Source organism: Orcinus orca, chromosome 10 (genome assembly GCF_937001465.1).
Source record: "Orcinus orca chromosome 10, mOrcOrc1.1, whole genome shotgun sequence".
NCBI classification, from domain to species: domain Eukaryota; kingdom Metazoa; phylum Chordata; class Mammalia; order Artiodactyla; family Delphinidae; genus Orcinus; species Orcinus orca.
The window spans coordinates 2,379,402-2,403,170 of record NC_064568.1 but is presented as its reverse complement, the minus strand read 5'-3'; the positions used below and the strand labels follow the sequence as shown (position 1 = coordinate 2,403,170).

Sequence of the window (23,769 nt, the reverse complement as noted above, 5' to 3'; positions counted from 1 at the left end):
ACAGGGTAATTTCGGGGCTGAGGGGGGCTCAGGGAGGAGACCATCACTGGTGAAAGCAGTTCAGCTTTTTGCTTCTGAATTTCTTCCTGATGTTGTCAGGCCCCTTGAACCCTGCAAGAAATCTGGCCAATGGCCATTTCCCATCCACTTGAATAGACTCATAACTCAAGCGGCCGCACCTAGAAGACGCAGGTCTGTTTTCTGCAGGCCCTTCCCCCGGGGCTTCAGGGCAAGCAGTTCCGCTCACCTGGCTGGGCCCAGCAGAGGGGTGAGGGCGGAGGGGGTGTTCCCCACGAGTGCCCAGACTGGGGAGGGATGCGGTGAGCACGGTCTCACCTGTGGCCGCCACCCCCATCTTCCTTCACTTTTATAACAAACCAGCATCTGCTGTGCAGCAGGGGTGACAAGTGCTCTGGGGATCCAGGCTAGGAGGTCTTCTTAGAGGAGGTGATCGTTCTTGGCTGTTCTGTTGACTTTGTCAGTCACTGAGGATCGTCGTGCTAGGTTTGTCAGAGCTCCACAGAGCCACCCCATCCCATGTGGGGTTTTCTTTCTTCTTGCATCTGACCCTGTGTCCCAACCATGTGGTTCCATGATTGTAACCCTCCTGGAGGAGCTTTCCCAGGCCCTTGCAGGACTGTTCACCCATTTGTCAACTGTTGGCATTAATAACAACTGCATCGAATTTTTAGTGTTCATTTAAAGACCACAAGAAAAGAGCTCTGTACACCGCCAACCACGATGGTTCCCTACCTCTGTGGCTTCCTTTGCCAGAGCAGTGGGAAGGAGCTGAGGAAAGGATGCCCTGTTCTTGGCCGTGCCCCAGACTGACTTGGGGACTGTAGGACTCAGGTTCCTCATCTGAATAAGAGCAGGCTGCACTGGGTCACTGGGTGACTCCTTCTGGCTCTCAACTTCTAGGGTACACTAAGGTTAAGGCCGCTTTCATCTCACCAGCGTGGGTCAGGTCTTGGCCAACCCAAGTACCAGTGAGTTTTTTGTGGTTGGGACCCATTTCCCCTGGTGCCAGGACAGGTGTCTGGAACCGGGCTGGTTATGTGAAGCAGTAGTTGCACCTGAGCCCCACCACTGGGAGAGTGATGGAGTGCCATTGTCCCTGCCCTCAAGGTGCCCACAGTCTGGGTGAGGGGTTCTTGCTTAGCCTAGGGCGGTGGGGGCATTAGGGGAGGCTTCAAAGAGAAGGTGACATTTGGGCTGGGCCTTGAAGGTTGAGTCGGAGGTTGCCAAGCAGCTGAAGAGGGCAACCCAGGAAGTGGGAACAGCATAAGCAAAGGCACTGGGGCAGGAAAGTGCTTGGTGCATTCTGGGAGTAACTGTATGGGAGGGATGGTAGCTGGGAATGGGGCTGGAAAGAGTCGGGGGCTAGATGTCACCCAGGTAGTACCTGAGCAGGTAAATAGTCTGGTTCACGGTAAACAACCCTACACCACCTCCGGGTGACCGCAGGTTCCCAAGATAAGTTATCCCAGGGTCATTTCGTTTACTTTGTTTAGTAAGATTAGGGAAGTCCGTGATTTGCAGAGGTTTCTATGAAAACTGCTTGAAATTGTTAAAATAACTTGGCACTTAATGAGAGCAGCTTTATTTACCTGGGAAATTTCTCCTCTGGGGGGCTGACTGGGCTCCCAGAGAGGTCACGCTACAGAGTTCTCTGTTCTGTGCAGTGTCTGTGGTTTTCCATGGCATCCGACACTCAGATAAATAAGTTCCATTCCATACGGAACCCACAACTCACCCACACGCAGGCTGTATGCTGGACAGTCCCCATCCCTGCCATGCCATCCCAGCAGCGGGGGCTTGTGGCCTGGCAGGTAGGACGCTTGGGTCAGGGTCACTGTTTCTAGGACCTGGCCACACGCCTGCGCTCATCCCTTCGTCTCTCTGGGCCTCAGTTTCCCTGTCTGTGGAGTGAAGGATTGGGCTGGAGGGAGGGTCACAGAGCTGTGGCTGTGACATGGGGAGGATCCTTTCAGTGATGCGAAGAGTAACTTACTAGTGATCAACAGACACTAGGAGGGAAGCTCGGATGGGCTTGACCATAACCTGTTTTTATGGCTGTCATAGGACACAACCTCTCACAGAGTGGCCCAAGAGGCGGCTTCAGTACAGTCTGGCCTTTGGGGCCTCTGCGGACTGGCTCTGGTGGGCTTCAGAGTCTCCTAGAAGATGCTAGAAGACCTGTAGTCCCTTGGCTTGTTACGTCTATCATGGATTTCTTCATTTCCCTGACTTTTAAAACAATTATTTAAAATTTTGCAAACACTGTAGTTCTAAAGTGCTCCTTCCTCCTTCCCACCCTGTGTCCCAAGCTTAGAGGGCAGAGCCGTGTCCCCAGGAATCTCTGGAACCCCCGTTTCCCTTCCCAGAGGCAGCCACCAGTACCCGTTTCTTGGGTCTCCTTTAAGAAACAGCCTATGAGCGTATTATGCTACATAAGCGTACTAGTGTTCTGTATGTTTTATTGTCTGTACATTTCACACTTGTCTGCACTTTTTGTCACGATGTTGTGTCTCAGACCGTTTGCTGCAAGTGTGTACAGTGCTGCTGCCGTTCTTTTAACGTAGGGCTCCTCTGTACCGCAGTTTACATAACCAATTGACAGATGTTGTCTGTGTCCTTCTCCGCGTTCTGCTGTTACAGACAACTAATACCCTTGGACCTGCGTCTTTGTGCACCTGGGCAGGTAGCTCTCTTTGTAAGTGTCTGTTCCGAACAGTGGATGGTCCCATCTTGTGGCCATCTGTCTGAAGGTTGCCTGGCCCGGCCCTATCGTTTCGAGCCCATCTTCCCCATGACACGTGGACTCTCTTTCCCAGATCTCGTCCGCAGCCCTGACGCAGGGAACTGGGGGTTGGCTGAACAGGCAGAGAATTCACGTGGAGCTAATGCAGAACTCCCTCAGGGGAGCATCATTATGTCAGGCTGACAGACCTTTTCTGTGGAGAACTAGACAGAAATATTTCAAGCTCGCGAGCCCTAGTCTCTCTTCAACTTCGTTGTGGCACAAAAGTATCCGTAGACAATACATAACGGAATGAGTGTGACTTTGTTCCAATAAAACTTTATTTAAAAAAGCATGCAGGGGGCTGGACTTGCCCCCAGGCCTTAGTTTGCATTTGATTGATTTGCCTGGGCACCTCGGTGTCCCAGCCCTATAGTGGGCACAGGGGATGCTGCAGAGAAGGACGCAGGCCAGCTCTGCCTGGCAAGGACAGCACAGTTCCTCTGCCCCTGGCAAGGAACCGGGGAGCATGTAAAGGGAGTTTCTGGCTTGGATTGGGGGCCAGTCAGGGTGGCTTTCTGGGTAAAGTCACATTGAAAGCTGAAACCCAAGTCCTGGCTACCAGCCAGCACAGTGGGGAGTGTTGCTTGAGGTTCGGCGAGGGCCGGAAAGAGGAGCCTGACCAGGCCTCACAGGAGGAGGCCTCTGGGAGACGGACTGCAAAGGTTGGCCTTTGGGGGCATGCGTGCCACATGTCTGGTCAGAGGAGAGCAAGGAGGCAGTGGAAGGTGGGAGGCTGTCAGAGGCCCAGGAGATGGGAATGGAGTCAGGTTGGGGGCATGTGAAATGGGCCAAGGTAAGTAGGTTAGGACTGAAACCCAGGTTGATACAGTGAAAGTCAACATTTTCATGCACTTCTGGCATCTTCCAGCCTTTTAGGTGGGCTCCTACTCACCTCTCAAGGCCCAGCCTAAATGTCCCTTCATCTTTGGAGCCTCCTGTGGGGCAGAGTTATGGGCGGCTTCCTCCAGACTGTCATAACATCATCCCCAGGGACACTTGTCACGGCAATGTCTCCCCACTGTGCCTCACAACAGCAGCCTGGAATATGCGCTGATGCATGTTTGCTAAATTAAAGGAAAGGGCACGGTGGATTAGCCAGCGGAGAGGCGGCTGATGAGCCTTGCTTTACAGCTAAGGAAACTACGGCTCAGAAGCCTAAGCAGTTTGCCCAAATGGCACGTGTAAGACTTCTACCCAGTCTAGTCATTTCTGCCCAGCAGAAAAATTGGCTTTCTCTACCTCTCCAGGCTTGGCTTTCTCACTTGCCTCACGATTCCTTAAATTATTAATCTGTGAGGAAATTAACTGAGAGCCAGAAGCAGAAGTCACACTCTGCAGGAAGATAAAAGGAGAGAATGAAAGAGGCATTTGGTTTCCAGGGACTCCATCCTCTGGTAGTCCAAATGCTTACAGGGAGACTCAACGCCCTTTTTCTAAATCCCAGCCGGAACTATGTCGCCAAGACTATCCTGGCGGGCGGTGAGGCCCTGGGCCTGGAGAAGTGCCTGGAATTCTTGGAGAATCCGGGTCGTGAGGCGGTCAGAGCCCGTGTCTGGAGCGCTCCAGCAGCTGAGGGGCGACGCTCTTGGCTCCATTTATTACAGCCTATTTTTAGAGGGCAGTTCAAGTGGGGGTGGGACTTCTCCACTCCCCTCCCCAACTGGACTGTTTCAACCCTATCAACTATATCCCCTCCCATCTCCCCACCCCCAGCCAGCATGCAGCATGTGAAGGTCTTCTCCTTCCAGAACACTGTGTGGAGGGGCTTTTGTCCATCTTGATTCCAGCCATCCTAGTAGCCGTGAGGTGACACCTCACTGTGGCTTTGATTCGCGTTTCCCTAATGACTAGTGACGTTGAGCAAATTTTCACGTGCTTATTGGCCATTCATATATCTTTTCTGGAGAAATGTCTGCTCAGGTCCTTTGCCCATTTTTAAATTGGGTTATTTGCCATTTTATTATTGAGTTGTAAGAGTCCTTTATCTAGTATGGATACTAGACCCTTATTTGATGCATAATTTGAAAATATTTTCTCCCATCCTGTGTCTTCATTTATTTTTATTTTATTTTTTTCCGAATGATGACCTTTATTGTTTAAAAGAAAAATGCTCCCACGCGTCTGATTTCGTCTTTACTTAGGGCTTTAAACACCCAGCTGGTTGTTTGTAGAGCCGAGGCCGCCTGTGCACCCTGTAATTTTTCCAACCTCGCAGGTCAAGGCCCCGGCGGTCACGGGGTCAAACAACGCCAAAAGGCCTCCGCCGTCTCCGAGACCCACTTGGGGACCCCTGCCCGCTCAGGTGGCGCGCGGGACTTCCTTCGCGGGTCTTCATTTATTTCTAATGTAGCAAAGAAAACATCAGAAGTGAAGAGGAGGCATGTGGAGATGGGCTGTGGATTCCTGCTCAGCCTCCCGCCTCGGAACCCTGGAGCACTAAACTGGCTCTAGGGCTTGCCCTTTCCCGGCCGTAAGCAGGGCCAGCCCAGCCCTCTCCCTTCACTGTTCACCCGCCCCAGTTCCCCATCTGGGAATAATGCTCCTCAACGGGCCCGTCGCACCACCCCTTCCAAATGAAAGAGTCAGAAGGGCACAAGCGGATGCCCCTGCATGCGAAGCTTCCCACAGCTTCCTGACCCCTGCAGACCTGCCAGCTGCCTGGCCCTCCAGGAGATGTACCTGCGGGTGGGGCGGCCCAGGACAGGTGGGGTTTTGATCGTGTCTTTCTGCTTGAGGTCTCCCAACTACATTTGGGCATTCCACAAGTGTGGGTGCTGGGCACTGTGCCTGCCTTCAAGGAGCCGGAGGACAGACGATACAAAAAATGTGCGAACTGAGAACAGCGAGGTGCGATTGCTTCTAGGAGGGAGAGCTGTGCAGCCTGGGAGCCTCTCAGAGTTAACCCCGGTAAACTGAGCCTCAGTTTCCTCTTCTGGAAAGTGGGGTCAGTAATAACTCCACCTGCATCACAATGTTGTCTTGAGGACCAAATGTCAGTAAAAAGCTCTAAAATGCTAATTAGTATTACTTTAAGCTTGCCGTGGGGGTCTGGAAGTTGTCTCTGGGTGAGGGGAGGGCAAAGGGTTGGGTGGGCTTAGGGAGAAAGAAGCAGCTTCCATCAGATCCTCCCCCAAAAGTCCCCTAAAGGGTATCCCCAGCCTCAGGCTGGGACCCACTCCCCTATCTCCAGGGCAGGGGTGTCAGAGCCCAGACCCGCACTGTCTGGGAAAGCAAAAGCCCCGTTTTATAAACTGAGGCCAAAGTCAGGAGTGGCAGAGCTTGGCGCCGTTGGCAGAGTAGGCTGCAGTTGGCTGGTTTGGGGTTTTGTATTTGTTGTGCTTACACGCTTGGGAGGGACATATGGCTACTGGGGGCTCCGTCTTGGAGGGAGGGCGCAGCCCTCCCAGGAGAAGGCCCATGTCTGGGACAGGGTATGATGCCGCCTTGGGAGAATCCCGCTCCAGCTCGCGGCCCCGCCCCTCGCTCCCTCCCGCCCGCGGCACGGCCCCGCCCACGGCCCCGCCCTTCGCCCCTCCGCCCGCGGTCCCGCCCCTCGCGCCTTCCTCCCGCGCCCGCGCCCGCGCCCACGGCCCCGGCCCCGCCCCCGCCGGGGCCACATTCCTCCGGCCTGGCCTTGCGCTGCGCCAGGCGGGCGGCGGGCGGCGGCGGGGCAGACTCGGCTGGCCTGTGGCTCGGACTTGGGGTCGGGAGCGGCGGGGACCTGCGGGTGCTGGGCCGGGCGACCCGAGGTGGTCGCGTGGCGGGCGGGCAGGGCGCGGGCGGTCGGGTGTCGGCCCGGGTCCGGCCGCCGCTGGCCCGGCCTGGGTCCCGGGCGCCCGGCCCCGCCAGCTCCCTCCACGGCCGCCATGTGGTGCCTGCACTGCAACTCGGAGCGGACGCAGTCCCTGCTGGAGCTGGAGCTTGACAGCGGGTAAGGGCCGGGGCGGGGCGACCGGCTGAGCGGGGTGGGCTTGTGCGGTCGTGCGGCGCGGGTCCAAGTGAGTGTGAGCGAGGGGTTGGGGGGCTCCGGGGGCAGCGCTCCCCGTTAGTGTGCGTGCGGGCCAGGAGCGGCCCGAGAACGGGGGAGGGTGTGCGTTCGCGCTCGTCAGCGACTGTCGGATGGGAGCCCGTGTGGGCGAGTCTCGTGGGGAGACCACTGGGAGTTGGTATCCGGCGCAGGCGGCCCGCAGGGGGCCGGGAGTTTGTGGGAGGGAGCGTGGTCAGCGGGCGTCTCTGCTGTGTCTGGTGGCAGGCCGGCGGAGGTGTCAGGCCTGTTGATGCTGGACCCTGGGCCTGTGTCCGCTCTGTCGGGAGGCCCCCGGGGAGAGTGTGCGGGGCTGTGCGCAGGTGCCCGGGTGTGCTCTGGCGGGGACGCCTGGGAGTGCACCGGGGCACCTGGAGCAGGAAGGTCGAGTTCTATGTGGCTGCTGCTGTGTCTGAGCGGGGCTGCGAGGGGGCCGCTGGTGGGGTTGGGGGCGTCTGTTGACGTGTGTCTGGTGCGGCCCGGGATGGAGTCTGGCGGGCATGAGTGTGTGCCCTAGAGATCATCCCTCTTCTTCTTCGGGGCCTGCGGGTGGCTGGCTGAGCGTCCAAGGGCCTGTGTTTATGGAGAGAGAGGGAGAGAGTGTGTATGTGCTGGGAATATCGATTTCCTCGCTCTTCCCGCCAGCACAGCTGCCCCCTGAGCTGTCTGCAGGCCCCCCGGAGGAGCAGGGCTGTGGGGCGGAGGGGATTTGTTGACAAACTGTCCTGGCTTGTGTCGGGCCCCTTGCGGCGGGAGCCCACCTTCAGCCGTTTGATCTCTGAGTTCAGAAATTCTGCAGCGTGTGTCTGGCAGCTGCGCTGAGAACGCATGTATGTTCCTCTCCGCGCCCCCCAACCTCACCTCAGGGGCCGAGGCCCTGGGACTGAGGCTCCACGTGGGGTTGTGGGGTGTGGTTCCCAGGGACCATGGCTACTTGCGTCTGGGGCGGAGGCCAGGCAGGCTGCAGCTGCAGGACCAGCTGTCTGGAGTCAATGGCATCAGTCCGAGAGCGGTGTGGGGGTGGGGGGTGGGGGGGGTCATGATATTCGCATCCCACACGTGCCGGTGCCGCTGCCGTGCGCAGCTGTCCACCCCGTATTCCTTTGCATTCTTGTCCTTGCGGTACCGCATCCCCATGTTGCAGGGGAGCAAACTGAGGTTGAGCCTTCTGTTGTCAGCACCAAGGCTCTGTGGTGTGAGTGCCTGCTGTATACAGTCCCTGCTCTAGGCACTGGGAACACAGCAGTGAGCAAAACTCAGAGGCTTTGTACTCCTGGGGCCACAGGCTGGCGGGGACACGGTAGTCGGCATGCTTTGCTGGCTGGGCCTCCTCCATCGCCAGCAGAGAGAGCCTGAGGAGTCTCTCCGTCCGTTAGGACTTGTCCAGTGCCACCCTTCCCGTTGGGATGTCCGTGGCCACCTCTTCTGCATGTTCCTACGTCCTGCATCTCTTCTCATTGGAAGTCCCTCCGTGTAGCCAGTCTAAATCTTCCAGATATAGAGAAGCCTGCTTGGGCCCTTTTGTGGTCAGAGCTGGTGATGAGCAGCTGCTCCTTGGTCTCCGCCGGGCCAGGTGCCCTGGAGATTAAGCCCTACTCAGGCCCAGCCCGCAGCTCACCCTCGGGCCTCCGAGCAGGTGGGGCCCATTTGCTGCGGAGTGCCTGGGGGAGGGCGGGGGAGGATCAGCGCAGCCCTGGCCTGTGGTGGCTTAGCAGGGTGCTCCTTGGGCTGGCCAGCTTGCCCCCAGCCCAGAGTCCTTCTGGGAGGGCCATCTCCCCGTCTCTAAACACAGAGAGGACCCAGCAGGCTCCAGAGGCCTCGGGACACCCCCAGCGTGTAACAGGTCCAAGGCAACCTGTCCCGGCACGGCCGCGCCCCCCGGCCAACAGCATGCCTGGCACCTGTCCTGGGTGCTCTGCTCTTCGAGCCTCTCCCACCCTACCTTTCCACATGGGCACATAGAGGCAGGGAATCCAGGGATATGACCAGAGCATTATAAGGCGAGCCCAGAGTAGAACCCACACGATCTGTTGGAGGCCTGCGGAGGGTCCCTGCCAGCCCTGCCGCCATCCTTGGGCTTTCGCTCAAGGAAGTCGGACTCTGAGCTGGTTGTGCTAATATTTACACAGCTTTGGTTCCGAAACACGGACAGGACTGCCGGCTGCACAGTCAAACAGCGTGATGACTAGACAAATAGGTCCTTCTGGAAGAGTATGGACAGGGCTCCAGGCGCTCAGTATACACGTGTGCGCCTGTACGGGTGTTATCTGGCTGGGCTCTGGAATGTGCCATCGTGGTTTGCTGGGAGAATCCGTGGGTCCAGGGCGGCTCAGGGCGTCAGGAAAGAAGGGCTTGGGGAGGCGGACAGCCGTTATTCCAAACCCCAGCTCAGCTCTGTGAGTTTATGCAAGTTTCCACACCCTGCGAACCTCTGTTTCCCCATCTGTGACAGGGAGTGGTGCTGCTGGTTCATGGAGGGGCCCGAGGCCCTCCCAGCGGGTGGCTAAAAGCCCTCGCTGCGCTGGCTGCCCCGTCCTCGGTCAGACGCACAGTTGGCCCAGGTCAGCTCTAGGTGCTTCCCACCACCAGGGACCCATTGGATTTTCTTCCTTCCTCTTTTGTAAATTTCCTCTGCATTATGATGACGTGTGGAATATCCGCCCAGTAAGCACGGACGCAAGGCGACAGCACAGGGCTGATGGGTCTGGACCCAGCCAGGAGAGAGTCCTGTGGAGATAGCCCGGGTGCCCTGGAACTGTGTGTTCCTGGGGGGCGGGGGGAGGGTGTGCAAAGGCTGTTGAGTGTGATTTATCATTTGTTCTCAAAAAGCAAATCGTAACGAGTTTAAAGGCCATTACAGCTCTTGAAGAAGTCGTCGGTGTGGCCTTAGAGAATCTGGCTGTTCCTGCTGCGTGAGGGGAAAGTGGTGGCAGTCGTGGTGGAGGACGTGGCGTGGTAACTGCTGCTCGTCTGCCTGCTTGCCTGCACTTGGGTTGGGCGTGTGCCCCCGAGCCGCCGGCTGTGCTTTGTGCTCGGCCGTCGCGGCGAGCAGTGCACCCGTGGATGTACACGCTCTCCGGGCCGGAGGGCACTGTGTTCTCTGGAGAGACGTGTGCAGCCCCGGGGCAGCCACGTCACACTTCCTGTGTTCCTTTATTCACTCACCAGGCACCTGCTCTGCCAGGCCCTGGGCTCGAGGTAGGGGAACCAGACTACTCGTGTGAAGCCGTGAGCCCCGGGGCCTGGACCTCGGGGTTGCACAGAACCCTGACTCTTCCCAGCTGCGTGGCTTCAGATATATTGCCTCCCCTGTCTGAGCCTGGATTTTCTCATCTGTGAGGTGGGACCCCAAAGTACATTGTGGGGCCTGTGCAGCTTTGCCTGGTGACTGAGGACCCCTGGTACATGCCCAACAAGGAACAGCAGCCCTCGGCCCATCATTATGTATCCTCAGTGCTTTCCTTCTTGCTGGTTTCTGGAGTCTGCATGGGGCGCTGGGCCTGGTCCTAGTTGCTCTGACTTTAATAGCTTTTAATGCCTTATTCGTACATGGCTGTAGTTTCTCTGCTCCTTGATGGAAAGGACTGTTCTTTCCATTTCATTTCCTTGGTTTGCAGTTTCCTAACACGAAGACAGTTTCATGTGAACTTAAGGCCCAGGTGTAGAACCATGGCCAGAGTCCCCTCCCTCTTTGTATAGATGGGGAAACTATGACGACATTGTTTTTTCCTTTTTGTTCAAAGGTTGGTATAATAATAATGACAGCAGCGGTTGCCATTTGGTGAACTCTGTACGAAGTACTTAGTTCTCAAAGCAGTTTATGAGAAAGAGCTTCTGCTGGGCCCATTTTTCAGTTGGGGGAAGGTTACATGCCTTACCCAGGGTCACCAGCCAGTAATCCCGAGAGCTGAGCTTTGAACTCCGTCTGCCTGGCTCTGAGGTCTGCACTCCTCACAGCCAGGCTCTGCTCCCTCTCGGACTAAATAATCTTCAGCAAAATATGTCACATCGCAAGTAGAACCTTTTGCATCTTTCCCAAACCACAGAACAGGAGTCTAGTATCCCCTGCTGTGAGGATTCCCAGAGTGTCCCCAAACGTGCCAGCTATAGGCAGGTTGATGACGTCTCTCTCCATTCTCCTAATGTCTTGACAGACCCCAGAGCTACTTCCCCAGACACTCCAGCAGGATGCTGGAGGATGCCCTTGGTCCCAAGTACTTGACGCATTTTGAGGGTAGCACGCTTACCCCCAGGCCAGTCTCAGTGTGGCACGGGGTCTCAGGGACAATAGCCAACTTCCCCTGCCTTGCTGAGGGACCCGTGCGAACATAGCTGGCCTGTGCATGGTGAGGAAGCCCAAGGGCATGGCCTTTGACGTCATGAGGGGACACACATGCATGTGGGCTGTTGAATTCCATCCCATGGGAGGAGAGGAGGACCATTAAAAAAACTGGAAAATTTGAAAGAGTCCCAGCTGGGAGGCAGCCTCCTCGTCTGGGTTTCCTGAAACGGCTGTGGTCCAGGCAGGGTCCGTGTCTGTCTGCCACTGTGTGCACTTTCTTCCCGATGCCTGAAGATGGAAGATGGAAGCAAACGGTGTTTGCTTTTCTGTCTCTGGCTGGGAGGCTCGGTGGTGTGAGAACTGGATGCAGTCGTCCAAGTGAAACATGGTGCCTTACTGTGTTATAGAAAGAGCTCAGTAAGTATCAGTTATGGTCATTGTCAGTGTTATTATTTATCCTGATTATTATCCTGATTATTCCAGAGAGAGGAGGCGTCCCTGGGAGCCCTGGCATCAGGCATCACGTCACGTCCCCTTTCTGGGCCTCGGTTTCCACCTCTGTGAAGACTGCGGGACCCCTGTGGTCATTTGCTGAGGGAGGACGTTTGGTCCAGCGGTTGGGGGGCAGATACCGTAGCCTGTGACCCTGCCCTGGGCCTCACACTCTCTGTGATCCTGGGAATGTTCTTTAGCCTTTCTGTGCCTCGGTTTCCCCATTTGCAAAAGGTGAGTGACAGTAAGAGCTCATTACATGAGTTGATCCACGTGAAGTGCTTAAACGTGTCATGTAAACACCTGGTAGACGGTAGCTTCTCACTCTTTCAGAGTTGAGGGGTTCCACGGCGCTGTTCCTCGACAGGAGTGGGTGGCCCCTCTTTTTGACTGCAGGCAGGGCCAAGGCTGCTCGTGGTGCACGGCAGCGGTGACTGGAGGACCCAGATCGCAGCCTTGGTGAAGGGCGACACGCCCCGTGGGCTTGTGTGTGTGCTCCTAGCCTCTGCTTACAGCTGAGGATTGAAACCTCCCACGGAGGATGGACAGTGGAGTGTTTTGCCCGGAGACTGGGAAACGTGCAGCTGGGCACCTGCAAGGAAGGGGAAGGGCTTGTCTGGGTTTGGTGGGTCTGGAGTTGGCACAGGTTTGATCCAGACTGGAATGGGCCACAGAATAAAAATGGTAATATCTGACATTCGGGTGGCCTTTGAATCTTACACACACTTGTCCTATTTGAACCTCCCAAGAGCCTTGTGAAGTATTATTCCCATTTTACGGACAAGGAAACTGAGGCGAGAAAATGAAAATAACATATTCAAGTTTTGTACAGTGTAGATTTGGTCTTCAGGTTAAAGTATACCTTTCCCCCTCCCTGACCTTACTGTGGCGAGGGCTTGGGCTTTCAAGAATGGAGGATGAGGCAGAGGCAGGAAGGGGCAGGGGGCAGACAGGAATGTGTGGGACCCCCCCCACCCCAGGCCAAACAGCAGCACTGGGTTCTCCCAGCAGCCACGTGTGGAGAGCACAGAGTCCACGTCGCGGTGGGTGCGGCACCCTTGCAGCTCTGGCTAGTGACCTGGCATCTCATAAACATGTTTGCTGGCCCGTGAGGTCACCCGGGAGGCCACCCGGCATGAGAAGGGCCCTCCGGGTCCCCTGACAGTGTCAGGACGGCTCCCCCGCGGAGGGGCTGGTGGCAGTTGTTCAGGAACTGCCGGCTGCTCCCGGGTTCTTATGAATCGGTCTTATTTCCCCGTGTAGACCCTGGACAGGCCCCAGGGTAGCTCAGTGCCATGCTGGGGCCAGAGAGGAAGTGATTGGGAAACAGCTCTTTCCTCTGCCGTGAGAAGGGCGAGGTGCGGCCCTGCAGATGCGGCTTCTCTGTTCCCTCCGGCCTTGACTTTCTCAAAGCCATAAATCAAATATGCAGGGTTTGGGCTTTTTCCCCCATGCAGTAAAAATGGGAGAATGGCCCAGGAAGATGCTAGGCCTTGATGTGGACAGCAGATTCTTGGCACTATTTTAAACTCTTTCTTATGGAAAACTCCAAACATATCCAAAGTAGAGAGAATGGCAGAATGGCTCCCATGGGCAGTTTTACTTCCTTGCCTCCGGATTATCCTGAGGCAAATCCCAGACATTTTGTTGATTTTAAATCAAGGACCTGTCGTGCGGTCAGCCTCACGTCTGGCAGTGGAGATGTCGTGTGGCTGGGGTGGGTCCCTGGGGCACATCCGCGTTCCTCCGATGGCCCTTGGCTGTGGTGGCCCAGCCTGGGAACCCAGAGCCTGGCCCGGTTTCCCGGCCTTGAGACCCGAGTGACGCCAGCCCCCGGGGGAGGCCAGGCCTGCGAGGCCCCTCCGTCAGGTCGTCGGGTGGGATGCCCAAGGCACTGGCCTTCACCCCGCAGGCCCCCAGGCAGGACTGGGCTCCCTGCCCAGTGTCCCCACGGGGCCCTGCCTGCTGCCCCGGGGCTGCCCTCGCCCGGTGGTGGGGTAGCAGTGGCCTCTGTGCCCCTGTCCCCCAACACAGTGGCCTCTCATCTTGCCTGGCCTCTGGATGGCCTGACACGTGGCCCCCAAGTGCTCTTTCCTCTGGCTTAAGAGACATCCACATGTACCACTGCAGCTCCTTCCAAGCCCTCGTGGCCAGCCCCTCTCCCACCCGGGCCTCTACCAGGCCCTCGTCCCTCCTCTGTGTCCTGCGGCTTCTACCCTGGCTCCTTACGGCCTCCCCTCCCCAGATCTCCCCGCCCGACCCTGGCTCGGGCTCCGGATAGAAGGCTGGAGTCATCCTGACACCACCCCCCCTCACCGCCCTGCATTGTGTCTCAGCCTGGCACACGGTGGGTGCTCAGGAAATATGAGTTGGTCTGGTCCTTAGGAACATGTTAACATATCCCTGTCACCGCCCCGGCGTCTGACACAGTGCTGGGCACACAGAGGGTGCGCAACCAGATTCAGTTAAAAAGCCACGGTATGCCCGAGTCCCACCCCACTCCTGCTCTGAACCGGTGCCCACCCAGTCAGCGCACCCCGCACTCTGCTCAGGCGGGAGCTGGTCTTGGGTCACATGGTCTGACGCCTGGTTCTGAGCAAAGGCCTCTCCTTAAGGTCTCTTCCCACTGCCACCCACCCACCGCCTTCCAGCCACCCAGTCCCCGTGGCGCCGTGGGACGCAGCCCCCAGCACGTCCTGATTCTCAGGCCCCAGGTGAGGACTTGGGTGCGTTACCACGTGGCCCTCACAGCAGCCCTGTGAGCTGGACAACACCCCCATCTTATGGCTAAGAAACTGAGGCACAGAGAGGCCTAGTCACTTGCCCGAGGTCGCGCACTCCTGCTTGCCAGGTGCCAGACAGGGGAGGGCCGTGTGCCGCTGTTACAGGAGGTTGAGGGGCAGCATCCTTCCCCAGGCCCTCGCTGTTCCGGCTCCGGCTGCCGCGTGTGGGTGGGGGCCTGTCGGCGATGCTGCAGGTCCAGGTCCTGAGAGGCAGGAGGGGGTCGGGGGGCAGGCAAGGGGGGTGGGCTCCCCGTCCCGGGGAAGGGATTGCAGAGGTGCGGGTGTGAAACACGGTGGCCCATCGGCCGGCAGCCCGGTGCCTTGGTCGGCCTCCTTCCTTCTCCCCTCCCCCACTCACTCAGTTACATTACCTCTGTGTCTCAGTTTCTCTGTCGACTAAATGGGTAGGTGATAGAGCACTTGCCTCTACCTTTAGCTCCGAGCGTGAGCCCTCAGTGACCTGCGACCCCTGGGTGACAGCGCGGTGTCCACGTGTTCCCGACTGTGACAGAGGTGCCGCTCTGGTGGAGGTGTTGATGGGGGTATGACTGTGCACGTGTCGGGGCGGGTGTATGGGAACCCTGTACTCGACGCTTCGTTTTGCTGAGAACCTAAAACTACTCTAAAGAGTAAAGATCTATTAAGGAAAAAGTTGTTGGATGGTTAGTCAGTTCCCTGTGACACGCTCAGCACGCTGGGGGCGTGGCTGTCACCTGCTGCTGTGCAGTGATTCCTGTCACTGTCAGTTCCTTCCTTCCTTCACTCATCCTAGGATGTGCTGGCCCTGAGGACACAGACGCACAACGTGTGTGCCCGTCCCAGGGTCAGCTCACTATCGGGCAGGGCATCCGGGGGCCTCTTATGGGCTGTGCCCCCTCCGTCATGGGCGCCCAGTGCCCCGGGAAGGGCATGGACAGTGCCACAACCTGGAGCACAAGGGGAGGGGTGGGCAGGGCCCCGTGGGAGCGGGCATGGGCACTGCCCCAGGGAGTCGGACCGTGACAAAGATTTTAGGTCGGCAAGGACTTGGATGATTTGCAATTTGGAAAGTGCTTTCTCGCAGCGGAGGGAGCGAGAACAGCTTGGTGGCCCACTGTCTAGGGTGGGACTGGACGGCTGGGCCGAGAGCGTCCCGGGCTCCGAGAGGGCCCTGCACCGGGCCCTGGCCGACAGGGTGGGCTGCAGACGGGAGGCCTGCATGCCGGATGTCCCCTCTCTGCCCGGTCGCTCCCCCGAGCCACCTCCCCAGCTGGTGCCTCCTGCCTGCCCTGCCAGGAGGGGGGTGGGTAGGGTCCCTGGGGCCCGGCCCAGCCCAGTCTGCTGGAGCCTGCCACAGAGAACTGCTTTATTTAAGTCCATGTTGCGCGTATGGAAATAACTAGAGGCCTCTGTATTTAATTTGGCTCAGCTGGGAAGATTTTTGGCTGTGTGCATGCGTGTGTGTCTGTCTGTGTCTGTGTGTGTGTGTGCGTGTGTGTGTGTGTGTGTGTGTGTGTTTGGAAAAATCTTTCCGAGTGCACCCAGGGACTGGAAGCCCCAGTCATCCTCATGCAGTCAAATGGTCGAAACCAACCAGGACCGCCCTGGCTCAGCCCGGGATGCGTGTCTGGCAGAGGGCAGGCTGTAGGAAGTGGCCAAGAAGAAAATACACACGGGGCAGAGGTGATGCTGCGTGCACATGAGATCCCGGTGAGGGGAGCGGTTTTGTAAACTTTCAGGTAACCTGTGGGTGGAGTGAAAGGATGAAGCTCTGTGCGTTGCACCAAGGTGTTCCTGGTTCCCGAGCAGGGAGTGCTTAGGTTGGTGCTGGACTGGAGACCACGTTTCCCACATCTCTCTCCGGCCTCAACAAAGGCCCCGGCAAAGGCTCTTGGCCAAGCCCTTGTCCGTCCGTGTGCAGAGCAGAAATACCCCCCGCGCTCACACGGGGGCTTGCAGTTGGCAAAGCCTGTGCTCACTTGATTCCCCCTTGCCTGCTGGGTAGCGGGCAGGAGTGATACCCATTGCTAAGATGAGCCAGCGGAAGCCTGGAGAGGTGAGGTCACCTGCCCGGGGTCACTCAGCCCGGCAGTGGGGCAGCTGGAGCTCGACCTGGTCTGACCTCCTCCCAGAGCCGCCCTACACTCCCTGTGGGCGCTTCCCGAGCTGCAGGGCACCGTTCCTTTCACAGACAGGTGAAGGGGGCTGCTGAGGGTGGGCAAACCCCAGGACGTCACCTGGGCATCCAGGTTTGGATGAACGCTTTTTAAGTTATATCCTAGCCGCGTGACATTGAGGAAGGAGGACGTCTGGTGGGTTGAAGTTTGGTGGCCGTGACGGCTGTGTGGTTGTGGATCGTCAGCCATGTGGACCCACTGCGGTGGGTCTTGCAAATATCAAACGCTCAGAGGGTGCGGCAGAGTGGAAGGCCTGGGCGTTCCCACCGCTGTGCAGAGCTGTGGGAATTCTGGAACCCTGCCCCTCGGGACTTGGTGTTCTAAATCAGGTTCCTTGGGAACAGCAGGTCCCGGAGCTGCAGATCTGACTTTTCTGCTCTTTGAGTTGTGAATGTTGGTCCTTTGCAAGCATGGCAAGCAAATGCAGATGCTCTGAAAGGAAGGCGGTGTGAGGGAGAGGAGCAGGCCAGGTGTGGGCAGGCTATAGGGAGTGGTGAGGACTGTGGCGGTGGGAGACCGCCTGCCCTCTGATGGGTGTGGCTGCCGCCCAGCTCCGTCTGATTGTTACCAAGCTGGAATATGGGCCCGTGTGGCCTGATCCTTAGCTGCCCATCTGGAGCTATGTGTTGAGACCTCGTGAGCTCCCCTTGCAGAGACCTTTGTCTCCCAGAGAGCTCTGCCCCTCAGGTGCCCATGTGAGGAGTGGCAGGGTGGGTGCCAGGCCTCCCAGCCAGCCGTCCTGGGGGTGAGGCGCAGGGTCCCAGATGGCTGGGCCTCACCCTTCCCTTGGTCCTCGCCCAGATGGCGCTGGGGAGAATAAAAGGCTTTTTCCAGCCTTTCTCTGGAAAGGCTGCCCGTCCTGCGTTTGGCTGCAGGACTGTCATTAGAGGCCCCATTTCCCTTGGTTTAGGCCTGTCCCCTGGCTTGGTGCTCTGGTCCCTGGGATGTGGGTTGAGATCCTCAGGCAGGTTGGGGTCCCCTGGGACTGCTGGTGATGCCACGTGAGCAGCCCCTCGCCAAGCAGAGGCCGTGGCTGGGCTGGATTGGGGGTTGCCTGTGTCAGCCCTCACCCCTTCCCCACGACCCTGCCTCCACCCGAGCCTGTGGCTTCCCCGCCAGCTGGATTCCAGCCCAGGTAAACGCGCACGTTTGCCGCCTGTGGAGGGGTCCCTGCGCCTGCCTCCCATGAGGCCCCATCGGGGCCGGCCAGCAGGCCTCCCAGGGCTGGGGAGGTGGGCGCGGGCAGAGGTGGCCTGCACGCGGCCCCTGTTCCTTTGAGCCTCGAGGCTTGGGGAGCGGCGTTCTGGGTGCAGAACACACGTCTCTGCCTCAGAGAAACTCGCCCGAGTCTGCGGCTGTTTGGTGCTGCCGAGGCCGGGCGGCAGGGCCAGGGAGCAGGCGTGGGCGCAGGTCCAGAGTCCCAGGCCCCGTCACGGCTGTGGGTGTGTCGGGGGAGTCGGATGAGTCTGCCCCCCGCCCCAGGCATCGGTGCCCCCGCTTGTAAGTGAGGGAGGAGTGAGCCCGGCTGCGGGCTTGCTGGGCCTGACTGAGGCAGCCCCAGTGAAATGCCTGGCCGAGGGGCTGAGGGCGCCGCCCAAAGGTCTTACAGGGAAAGTTAGGGGCACGTGGCCCCTGGTCCAGGAGTAGCTAAGAGAGGGCACAGGTGTGGGAGGGGAGGCTGGGAGGTTCGCCTGATGCCCAGCTCTGGATCCTGATCGTGCAGTGGGCCTCATCCTTCTCATCTCTGTTTGTTGAGTGAATAAGCGAACGAACGAGGGATGCTACTTCCCAGATTCACTGGGGCTCCTTAGCCACTGGTGGCATCACTCGTGTAGCATCATCGCTCATTCGTTCATTCACTCATTCAGCAAATGCTCACTGAGCTCCCTGAGCCCTGTTGTCAGCCCTGGGGGCCTGAGCAAGGGGCCAGCAGCATGCAGCCCCCACCCAGCTTTCCAAGGCAGAGACACAGGATGCAGGAGAAAAGGCAGTCAGATAACCAGCCTGCTCAATGCAGTGGAGACAGTGGAGGTGGGGGAAGGTGGGGCTGGTAGCTGGAGAACCCCTTTCCCTTCCCTGTTGCCAGGGTGGCCTTTATGCCCTGCGTTTGCCGTGCCCTGAGCCCCATGGGTTGGCCTTCGCTGGATCTGACTGCAGGCTGTTGGTGCTGACCTCTGACCCTCCGTCCCCCCCCGGCTATTTTAATGGGAGTGACTCACGATGAGCTGCCGGGAGGTCCAGCCCGGGCTCCGGCAGGCAGGCGGGTAGACAGCCGTTCTTTATGTTTAGGAGTCAGGCCTGCGCCAGGGATGTTGGAGCCGCCACCTCCCCAGGGCCGGAAGAGCGACTTGGAAGTATGTTCACAGGGCGAGGGCCTGGCTGCGTAGCGGACTTCTGTTCCTTCCCTCTGGCCGTGCGCTGGTGACAACAGGCCTGTGTGAGGAAGGGCGCTGCCCCGCCCCCTGGAGGGGTTCCTGTCCAGTTAGGCTCGGCATTGGCTGTCTGTAGGGCTCCTGCCCGGCAACGGGTCCCCGACTCCATACCCCCGAGGGGGCGGCCTCGCTCCTGCTCTGCAAGTGGGAAACTGAGGCTTGGGGAGGGTGGCTGGACCCCGGGGTGTGGGCCATCCGCCCATACTCTTGCCGACTCCCGTCGGGACACCGTAGAGTGGTGAGTGCCCTGCAGGGCCGTGTGGGCACTCAGGACCTGGGGTGGGGAGTGCCATGCGGTGGCCCCCACGCCCCACAGCTCGGGTGTCCCAACACCTCCCCTCTCCTGATGCGCTCGCGTCCTGAGGAGACCCCGCTCCTGCCTGAGGCCCATCTCGCCAGCAGCATCTGACAAACAGGGAGATGCTGAATGTTGGCGCAGTTAGCAGGGCTCTAAAAATAGCCTCCCACTCTGAGAAGTTCATTGTTCTGAGTCCTATATTTTTATACGTATATAAAAACCACTTCTGGAGGCCTTGGTGCCAGTAGAGCCAGTCCGCAGCCCGGGAGGCGGGAGGCGGAGCTGAGCTGGACCTCATCCCCGGCAGCGCAGGCCTCGGGGCAGGGGAGCGGATGCTTTGCGGCCACAGCCCTCTCCCCGGAGGTGATGGGGCAGTCGGGCCAGCGACCTGTCCGCCCTCGTCAGGGAGGACGGTGGCTGGGCGGCTTGGGAGGGGCTGTTCCAGGCTCAGGGGCCATCTGAGGGGTCTGCGGGTCACAGAGGCAAGAGGCACGGGGGTGGAGACCCAGGGCCAGTGTCAGGGCTGCGGGCCCTCCCTGCAGCTGGACACAGGGTCGGAGTGAACCCCATTTCTCTTGCTTAGGTCTAATTCAGACCTCGGGCTCCCGAAACTGGCCCTGCCCAAGTCCCAGCTAGCTGGGGGTCGGGGGCAGCCCACTGACCACCCCGCCCCGGCCCCTCGGAGAAGCAAGGCAGGGGAGAGGTCCTACCGGGCTGCCGGGTCCTACCTGCTGGGGCCCTCTCCTCTGGTGCTCCTCCAGGGCCCTTTCCTGTACTGTTCAGGTGTGCCCAGGTCCCTGCCGGCTGGCACACCACAGGCCTTCCCTGGAGCGCCAACCCTTCAGCCACCGCCCATCCCCTCCTCTCACCCACCCGTCCTCCTTCTGCCCCAGCTCCCTCCCTCCCTCGCCTCCGGGCCCTCTCAGCCCCATCCTTAGCCTCCCCAGCTTCTCGGTGACCTCTGGCTCATCACTGTCCCTGGGACCAGCCCTTTCCCCCATCCCATCATCGTCAAGGCCTGTTTGTGCCCCCAAGGGTCACCGCAGGGGAAGGATGGGGGGAGGCGGAGGCAGTGACTCAGGGGCTGAGGGGCCTGTGCTCCACAGTTAGCGTTCCCTTTCTAGGGTGCCACTGCCATCCGTCCCACCCCAGGTAAACCCTAGACCCTCCCTTGGCCTTGCCTCGACCCTGCGGTCCACTGCACCCTCCCTGACAAGCCTTGCAAGGTCCTGAACACTGGCTCCTGCTGCCCCGTGTGTGTCCCGCCAGACTGAGCTTTCCCATCCCTTGTGCACACAGTGGACCCCGACCTCCGCTGCTTAGCCTCCACACACACAGTGTCCTGAGCCGGGAAGAGCCCTCCCCCGCCACCCGCTGCTCCGCCTGGGGTCCTGGCAGAGGGTTTGTGCCTTCCAGGAAGCTTCCCGCCTCGGGCGCCTGATGCACCCCCATGACTGTTCCTAACGCCATCCGTCGTCATCGTCCGTGTCCCCCCGCGTCCCTGGCCCTGACCTGGGTGTGTCATATAGTTGGCTTCAGTTCACGGAATGAAGTGACCAGCCTGGGGGAGGGGGTTGCACGGGGGCTCCTGGGGGAGGACAGACCTTCCCACGGGCGGCTGCTTTGGGGTCTACATTGCGGTCCCCACGCAGCCCAGCTGCCCCATCCATGGTTTGGTGAATAAGACTTTTCAGGTCCAGAGAAAATCTTGAGAGAGATTAAAACCGGTGAGGTTTTAAGATCACCATTCTTTTCTTAAAAAAACAACACTCTGTAGTAAGTTATCTTATTAGCTATGTGGCTATGTTTAAAGCCTCAGTAAGGGAGCTGGTCAGGCCAAATCCTTAGGCTTCGGCCTGCAGACGCCATGTCCCTTGGGGGCCCTGGAGGGGACTGAGCCGTCAGGCCGCTGCTGCAGGGCCCTGGCTGGACTGTTTTACTGTTGGGAACCTGAGGTCAGGCCAGGGGAAGTCACCCCTTCGGGGGACTTGGGCCCGTGGCTGCAGCTCTGTGCCCTCGGCACCTGCGGGGCAGGCAGGCAGGCGTCCACCACGAGGCAGGCGGCCGGCGGGGGCCCAGGGCACTGCAGGTGGCTGCCTCTGAGCTCAGCGATGGAGGCCACGCAGGAATGCGATCTCTTCTGATTTTATCTAAGAAAAGCCAGAAATTCGGGTGAGTGAACACTCCTGGTACCTAGTTCTCACTTGAGAAAGAAAAAGAAGATGGTGGCCACTGCTCTGTGTCGACCAAACAGAGCCACGTGAGCTGGACTCAGGCCCTCCGCCTCAGGTGTGCACCTTGCCTGTGGGTGGGCTTCCAGAGCCAGGGCTGTGGGGTGGCGGGAGGGGAGGGGTGTGGCCGGGTCTCTCCTGCTGAGCCCCCGTTTCCTCTGTGTCTGACGGGGGGCTTGGCTTGGTAGTCAGGATTCCAAACAGGCCACAGGTCACAACCAGCAGGGCTCTTCTTGAAGTCCCGTTTCAGGGGCCGCACTGCTGGCTGACCCTTTGAATTCTCGGGATCTCCAGACTTGGGTGGGAATCGGCTGCCGACTCTCTGAAGGGAATCGAGGGACCAGCCCAGTCTGGGGGCCACGTGCCCCAGGCCCTCTGCAGTTATCTCGTGTCTGTCACCTGGGCACCACCTCGCGAGGGAGGGGTGTCAGTGTCCGGCCAGAGGGTCCTTGTCCCTTTTGAGCCCAAAAGTTAGGGGCGGGGAGGTAGAAAAGCTTCCAGCTTTCCTTTAAAAACCTATTTCTAGACAGTTCTGAGTCATGTTTGCGTGGATTTTCTGCATTGAAATTGGCACTTTGGGCGTGTTTTGGGTCTCAGTGGCTCCGTATCCCGCCATCCCCAGCCAGGATCTGAAACCTTATCTGAGGGTTGGGTCCAGCCAACCCGGCTGAGACAGTTTGTTGTAAGTTGGTGCCCACCCGGGCTCAGGTCCCGCTCCCACAGACCTTGCAGTCCACGTGGCAGACAGAGCAGCCCTCGGGAGTCTGGGTTTCTTTAAAACGGCTTCCCTGGCTTGGTAGGGGTAGTTCAGAGTGTGTGCATCTCCTATGTGCCAGGTGCTGTTCTGAGGCCTAGATGTCACAGGACAAACATTCCCACAGATGGTGGCAAGGCGGTGGCATACCACTGTAGAGAGGTGCAGCAGGGGAAGATTGGGGGAGGGCTGGGGTCCTCGCTGAGACTCGGGCAGCCTTTGAGCAGAGACCCGAAGGAGGTGAGGGAGTGAGCCAGGTGGACGTCTGGGAAAAGACACCAGCAGAGGGAAAGCACGTGCAAAGGCCCTGCGGTTGGAGTGTCAGGAATGTGGAGGAACAGCCAGCAGACCAGCAGGGTGGGGGTGGGATGGCCAAGGGGGCATGGAGGAAGGGTAGCAGGGGGACAGCCGGTCCTGCAGAGCCTTCTGGGTCACTGTGGGGCCTTGGCTCTAAGCCCCATGAGGGACAGCAGAGGAGGGACCTGGTCCGAGTTGTGTTTTAACAGATCCCAGCTGCTGAATGAAGGGGCGAGAGGGGCCGGATGAGCCTGCTGGAGAGGCTGTGGCCATAAGGCAGGAAGAGGTGAGGCCTGCGCAGACCGGGCTAGTGGGGGGGAGGCCAAGCAGTCAGGTGCTGGCTCTGTTTTGAAGGTGGAGCGGCCCAATTTGCTGACAGACGGGGAGTTGGGTGTGAGAAAAAGAGAATTGCCAAGAGCGGCCGTCAGATTTTTGGCCTGAGCAGCTGGAAGGATGGAGTTGCTATCGGCTGAGATGGGGCGACTGCAGGGGCGGGTGGGGGCCACGCAGGAGCTCAGCGGAGCCTGTGTTCCAGGGGTCTGCTGGGCAGCAAAGAGGGTGCGCCTGGGGCTGGACACGCGTTTATTCAGTTCCTTTGTGATCACTGTAGAGCCTCATTAAAGCAAGTGTAGGAACTGGGTAAAAGCAGGAACTCTGCTGATTCTCCTGCGCCTGCCAAGCCCTAGGGCCGCCTCCAGATTGTCCAGAAAGCTCGTCGCCTCCCTCGTTTTGGACATGGGGCTCCTCGTTAAGCAGCCAAAAGGGACCTTGGATGTTTAGGTGGGCGTTGAGGTGGATGTGGCTCCCGCCTCCCCCAGCCCCTCTGAGGCCTCGGCGGGGTCTGGAGGCCCTGCGTGCTCCCCGTGGACTTGCCCGCCCGGCCCTCCATCCACCCTCCCCAGATTTCCACCAGCCCTGCAGCCCTCCTGAGGTCCTTCTAGGTCACACTGACCCAACCTGCCCACCAGGGGAGGTGCCTAGCATTGCCCGGCCTCGGTCTAGGGGGTGCCCAGCTTCTCCTCCCTGGGAGGGAAGGGCTTCGGGGTGTCCGCCGGGATCCATAAGTCCCTTCGGTTGCCAGCTGGGCATCCGTCTTCACTGAGGACCACTTACCAACTGTGGTCCAGGCTGCGAGGCTTTAGTCCTCCCTGGAGATGCTGCCTCCACCCAGACCAGGGAGGAGGGTGGGTGAGCAGCGTAGGTGCGGCCTCCCC

At 59.1% G+C, this 23,769-nt stretch overlaps 1 protein-coding gene across 12 annotated transcripts in view; it reads left to right on the top strand.

The window, feature by feature from the left end:
• The window catches only part of IQSEC1 (IQ motif and Sec7 domain ArfGEF 1), a 330,995-nt gene that overhangs the window by 256,775 nt on the left and 50,451 nt on the right, over positions 1-23,769 (top strand). Inside the window, exon 1 of one of the 12 annotated variants that reach the window (XM_033414149.2) lies at positions 6,379-6,737. The exons of 10 other annotated variants lie outside the window; for them this stretch is intronic. In XM_033414149.2, coding sequence (XP_033270040.1) covers positions 6,673-6,737 — 65 coding nt within the window. In that variant the 5' untranslated portion in view covers positions 6,379-6,672. Of the gene's footprint in view, positions 1-6,378; positions 6,738-23,769 lie in introns of those variants that run through there. One more of the 12 variants, XM_049693711.1, reaches the window with a different exon arrangement.